This window comes from Lemur catta, chromosome 20, assembly GCF_020740605.2.
Source record: "Lemur catta isolate mLemCat1 chromosome 20, mLemCat1.pri, whole genome shotgun sequence".
NCBI classification, from domain to species: Eukaryota; Metazoa; Chordata; class Mammalia; order Primates; family Lemuridae; genus Lemur; species Lemur catta.
Genome location: NC_059147.1, coordinates 33,632,090 through 33,638,173, shown reverse-complemented (window position 1 = coordinate 33,638,173; position 6,084 = coordinate 33,632,090). Strand labels below are relative to the sequence as shown.

At 60.4% G+C, this 6,084-nt stretch overlaps 1 protein-coding gene across 13 annotated transcripts in view; it reads right to left on the bottom strand.

Moving 5' to 3' along the window:
* Window positions 1–4,555: 4,555 nt before the first annotated feature.
* The window catches only part of LOC123625372 (BTG3 associated nuclear protein), a 70,566-nt gene continuing 69,037 nt past the window's right edge, over window positions 4,556–6,084 (bottom strand). For all 13 annotated transcript variants that reach the window (XM_045533800.1, XM_045533805.1, XM_045533806.1 and 10 more), the window contains one exon: window positions 4,556–5,147. In XM_045533800.1, coding sequence (XP_045389756.1) covers window positions 5,076–5,147 — 72 coding nt within the window. In that variant the 3' untranslated portion in view covers window positions 4,556–5,075. The remainder of the gene's footprint in view (window positions 5,148–6,084) is intronic.

The window sequence follows — 6,084 nt, the reverse complement described above, 5'->3', positions numbered from 1 at the left end:
ACGGTGCCCACGCCCGTCCTCCCCTCTGGTCCTTCACCACAGTGAGGACTCAGCGCCCGGAACCTCTTCCCCAAGACATCGGGGAGTCAGTGATGAGACTGAGGAAATCCTGGTTTTGTGGGCTCCAGTTCCTCGTCCTGGGGGTCCTTTTCAAGAAAGGAGCCTTGGTTAGGGCTCTGCCGGGTGCCAGGGCAGTGGCCGTCCCCTGCCGGGTGAGCGGCCCACGGTGGTGGAGCCCCCTGGGAGCCGTTCCTACCCCCAGCCGGTGAGCGGCGGTAACTCGGCTGGAAGAGCCAGCAGACCCTGTGACGCATCCCACCAACCCAGCACGTCTCGCTCGGCCCCCGCCAGGGCCCAGACCAGCTGCTGGGGGTGGGGAGAGCAGGACAGAGGAACAGGGACGCAGGCCTGGGTGGCCCCACGGCTTCCTGCGGGTTTTGAGTGGGTCTCACTCACCTGCCAGGAGCCCCCTCCCCCCGCCTGCGCCCCCCTGCCCCGCCTGTGCCCCCCTCCCCCACCCGTGCCCCCTCCCCCACCTGCGCCCCCTCCCCCGCCTGCGCCCCCTCCGCCTGCACCCCCTCCCCCACCTGCGCCCCCTCCGCCTGCACCCCCTCCCCCGCCTGCGCCCCCTCTGCCTGCACCCCCAACTCTGGTCAGGGGAAACAAGCGTGGGCGGGTATCGGGTGCGGTGGGGTGGGGACCAGGCGCCCAGCCCCACCTCTGAACTGCACAGAGAAGGAAGGGGCTTTGCACGCAGCTGAGGTTCACCCAGGGCCCCGCGGCTCCTGCCACAAGCCGGGCTCACACCCGCCTGCCCCGGCCGGTTCCCTCCGCCCGGACGCCCTGATGCCTCCTTCCCCCAAGCCCCCGGCCCAGCCTCCCCCACCCCTGCGGAGGCTTTGCTGGTCTCTTCCAGAAGCCCCCCCGCCGCCCCCCATGGCTCGCATGCGGCCGGGGTTGGGGACCCGGGGAGGCCGCCCTGGGCCGTGGCAACACCAAGGAAGCCGCGCATCTGAGCTGCTGGCGCGGGCGTGCACCAGGCCAGGCCGCCTCCCGCTCACCGTGTGGGGAGAGCTCGCTCAGGGCGCTCGGCCTCCTCCCGGCAGCCGGGAAAAAGGTCCCTTCGGTTTCCAAGGAGCTCCGTCCCAGCGGTGGGCTCCCGGTCACCCGCTGCCTTGCAGAGAGGACGGCAGCACCGGCAAGGCCCCTGCTCGGTGACCGCACAGCCCCGGCCTCACATGGGCGACAGCGGCTCAGCTCACCCGGCCGGCGCAAAGCGGCAGCCCCCGAGTTTGCCGGCATCTGCCCAGGGAGTAGGTGCATGAGTGCGCATGCGTGCGTGTGACTGCGCGTGTGAGTGCGTGTACATGCATGCGTGCGTGTGTATGCGCATGTGCACGTGCATGCCTGAGGGAGGGGATGCTCTCATGGAAGATTGTGTAAGAGACTGTTTCCTCCTGAGCCACGTGGCTCCCGGACACTGGGGCCAGTCCACGTGCAAAAACGCTTCAGGAGGCTGGCAAGGGCTGGGCGTCCACCAGAGGGATCGACTCCTTCTGGGACATGGGCAGCCTGGCCAGGCCCACGTGCCGACGGGAGACACGAGCCAGTCAGGCAGGTCTGTGAGACAAGGAGGCGGCAGTGCTGTGTGATTTTGCACAGGTTGCTCAACCTCTCTGTGCCTTTACTGCCCCACTCAGCTGGTTAGGATGGGGGTGACTGATTCACGAGTCCACCGTCAGGGTCTGCAGGGACGCACAGGGGCACTGGGCACCGCTCGTAGCTCTGAGCAAGGCTTGACAAACAGCAGCTGGAAACAGCAACGTCACGGCAAAGTCCTGCACCCTGCGCCTCGCAGGACAAGGTGGCATCTAGTTTTGTTCTGACCCTGGCTGCCAGGTTTGGACCCATTTGGCTTTAGTTGGCAGTGGCCAGCGCTGGGGCCACCGGAGGTCTGGCGGGGCCCCTATCGGCCAGTGCAGGCCCTGGGGAGGGGCTGACGCGGGGCCAGCTCGGGGCACAGACCTGTCAGGACGTGGGAACGTGTCAGGCGGGACCACCGCTCCCAGCACCGGGCGGCTGCCACGGGCCACTGCACATGCTCAGAAGGCCCCCCGGCAGGGACCCCAACATCCCTGCACAGCCGTTGAATTAGAGCAACCCAACAACGTGACTGTCCGCCATCAGAGACCCCCTCTTCTCTACGGGACATGGTGAGCCCCGAGTCGCGAGGGCTTCCCGGCAGGGCGCCAACTGCCCTCTCCCTCCAGGAGTGACTTTCTGGCGAGTCAGAGTCCAGAAGTGGAGCTGAAAGTAAGTTCTTTCTCTCGCAGCCCGAACGGGTGATGGAGTAAGAGCTTTTCCCTCCGGTTTCTGGCAGGCCCTGGGGCCACGTGCGGGGTTGGTGCCGGAGCCAGAGGACAGCCTGTGGCCTCTTAACAAAACACACACCGTGAGGCCCGGGGACAGAGGCCCTGGAGGTGCCGGCGGGGCAGGGAGACAGCGGACTGTGCCGTGCCGAGTCCTGTCCTGGCTCCAGATGACAGAACTGTCACTTTGGGGGCTGATTGGGACTCCAGGAGACCCCCCCAGCCCAGGCTCCAGCCGGCCACGGGTGCTGCCAGACAGGCGCAGTGAACCCACCCGCTCTGCCGGGGCCGTGCTGCCTGGGGTGTCTCTCGGGACGGGGCACCGGGCTGTGGCTGCTCCTCCCAGGGGCTGTCGCCCTCTGCTCAGCTGCCAACCGGGAGCCCCACACCCTGCTCAGGGCTCTTAATGCTTCCAACAATTTATGTTTGGAAATTCTTTCGGATTTTATCTTTGGAAATTCTTTGGGATTTTCTGGAACACGATGACATCATCTACAAATAACGACAGTTCTGTCTCTTCCTGTCCTTGTTTTCTCCTCCTCCCGGCTCCCAAGGCCGAGAACGGGGCGCCCTGGCCTCGCGGCAGATGTCTGGGGGTTGGCGCAGCCACCAGGCTTTCACGGAAGCCGGAGTCAGGAATGACCTTTCCTTCGCAGAGTGCCAAGGGTCTTTCTTAAACATTTTGAATGGATGTGGAATTTTATCAAGAGCTGCTTCTGCTGAGATGATCGCGTGATTTTTTTTCCCTTTAATCGATTCGTCAGTGTGACATTGAATGACATTCTGAGGCCAAACCAAGCTGCACTCACGGGCTAAGCACGGTGTGGTCGTGGGGAAAATATAAACGATTTAGCTTATTACTGTAAATTATTATAATTAATAGAAGAGCTCGGCAAGGGGACTGGATACAAAATGAATGAAACCTGGTGGCATTTCTAGCAGCAGCAGTTACCAAACGATAGTCTCTGTGCATTGCTAGACTCGACTTGCTGATATTTTGCTTAGAATTTATCAATGTCTGAGTAGGACTGCCTGTAGTTTTCCTTCTCTGTCATCTGTTCAGGTTCTGATGACAATGAAATGCTAGCCTCGTAAAATGAGTTGGGGAACGTCCCACCTCCTTCTATTTTCTGGAAGAGTTTGTGAAGGAAAGGAACGACGTCCTCGAGCGTTTGGCAGAACATGCCTCATTGTGGACTTCTACCTATTTTTGAGTTCGCCAGTTACCTCCTCAGATATGTCTAATCTGTCATTATGCCTTTGTACTGAATTCCTGATTTTGATTATTCTATTTCCTAGTTGTAGAACTACCAGTTGTTACTGTAAAAAAGGTTTCGGTTCATTGTTTAAACCCCCCTTTTATCTCTGAAAACTGCAAGCAGGTGAGGTCAGCGCACTGGGGTGGCCGTACGGGTACCACGTATGCGACGTACGTTATTTGGGGGTTGGGTTCCCTAGAAGCCCTGACTTCACCACTGTACAATCTGTGCATGTAACAAAATTACCCTTGCACCCCACACATGTATACAATTACGAAATAAATAAGGCAAAACAAGGTAAACGTACGCATGCTTTCTTTGAGAAAAGAAAGAACGCTGTAAGCAGAGTTCCTTCTAAGTCTGTGGGTTAACTCCAACATCTGGTGCTGCTGAGGGTCTGTTTCTACCGCGTGTTGTGCTGCAGGTTTGCATTCGTGTTGCTTTCTCTCGTGTGCCTGATTGTGTCTTGGATACTGTATTTGCAAAACTGCTCGTGGACATAATTTGATGTTATCTTCCTCCCACAGGATCAGCGTTTGCCTTTGCCTGGCAGCCGGGGACAGCAGCCGTCGAGACGTCAGTGCGAGGTCAGTGACAGAGACAGCGTACAGCTGAGTGGCAGCCCCGAAAGGCCCAGGTGTGGCCCTGCCAGGACCCAACCCACAGGGAAGGGCCGTGTCCTCTGCAGCCCTGGTCCCTGGGCCCGTCCATGTAGCTGCTGCGTCAGCAGCTGTCCCAGGAGGACAGTGACCCCAAGGGCCTCCCCAACTCCCAGGCGCTCTCTCCCCATGTGGACCCTTGACTAGGAACCCTGCACTCGAGAGCCCCTGGAGCTCCGAACCGCACCCTCCGCCGGAGCGGGGAAGCCGGCCCAGGGCCGGGCGCCTGGTGAGCTGCGCCTCGGAGGAAAGAGCATCGGAGCCGCCGTGGTCATAAATACATTTTATTTCATTAGAAACGCATAATTACAGTGCCTGGGAGCTTTGCCCCTAGAAAAGCAGGTCAGCAGCATCTGAAACCGCCCGCCGCCTCGCAGCGGCTCCCGACGCCGGCAGCACACGGCAAGGCCTCTGCCCGCCACGGCTCTGTTTTTTTTTTCAATTTTCTTTTTTGTTACAAACACCATAGCAAATTAAAAAAGCTGTTTAAACAGAAAAATACCAGTTCCTGATTTCCCACGTGTCCTCAACACACTGGGCCCCGCGCCTCCCTCGTCTGCGGAGGGGCTCAAAGAAACGGGGTCTCGGGACGGGCACGGCGCTCTGCTGCTGCTGTTTAGTCTATTAGGGCACTTTCCCCGGCGGAGGCGGCTCTCGGACGCACCGACCAGAACAGGCGCGGTGGCCGCCGTGCCGGAAGCTGTCAGAACAGGCCGTGGGGACCCGGCCGGCGGCTGAGGCCGGCGCCGGGCTTGGTGCAGTTCCGCGACCGCGGCGACGGCCGCCCCTCACTGGATCTGGATGGCTCCGTGCTCGAGCTGCATTTCGGGCTGCAGGGTGGGCTGCAGGGCCTCGGCTGTCTGCAGGAGAGAAAGGAGGGCTTTTCCAGAAAAACCACCACCCATGCACAGCCAGGCCTCTCACCTGTCAGGACACAGCCCTCGACTGCCGTGCACAGGGTAAGAAACTCACACACCGGAGCTCGGAGGAGCCCCAGGGGTCATGGGCACAAACCCAGCCCCCCTCCCCCACCGCATGAACTGGGCCACCCCAGTCCCCGTCCCTGCCCAGACTCGCGGGAACAGCCTGCGAGCAGCTGACAGCGCATCCTTGGCCTGACACACGGGCCGGAACCTCAGTCCTCGCCCTGCCTCCTGGGAAACTGTCCCACGCTCCAAAAAGCACTTCAGGGGAAGTGACTTTGCTTCCCTTAAAGACGCACGTTCTCATCGGTGAGTTATACGTGTTAAAAGGACTTTGAATACACACTCACAGCTCTATTTTAAGACAAGTTACAGGAAAAGTATCTGATCTTGGAATAAGTTCCTGATCTCGCATCTCGCCATCCGGAACGCGCCACATGCGGGCTCTGTCCAGACGCCCAGGGCTCGGCGGCCGGGTCTGCGGGGCCCGCAGAGAAGCCGCCAGAAGGCAGGAGTGCTCCCTGGGGACGGCAGCCCTGGCTGGTCCCGCCCCACCACGGGGGACCCTCGACGGGAGGGCAGCACGTGCTCAGGGAAAGGGGGACCCCCGTGCTCCCCCGTCCCCAGGAACGGGTGGCTCTGAGGGGGGAAGACAGGGCAGAACTTCAGTTTCGCCTCTGAGTTTATAAACATTTCCACGAGACAAAGCAACTCAAGAATCTGCTGAAACTTGAAACCGGGCCAGGATCTACCTTCTCACCTTCGTGTTTTCAGGTGCTTATGAAAAATAAGATCCTCAAACGAGTGTCTGTGTCCAAGTCACGGGCCCTTTAGTGGCAATGCACGGGATAGAGTCACCAACGGAAAGGCCCAG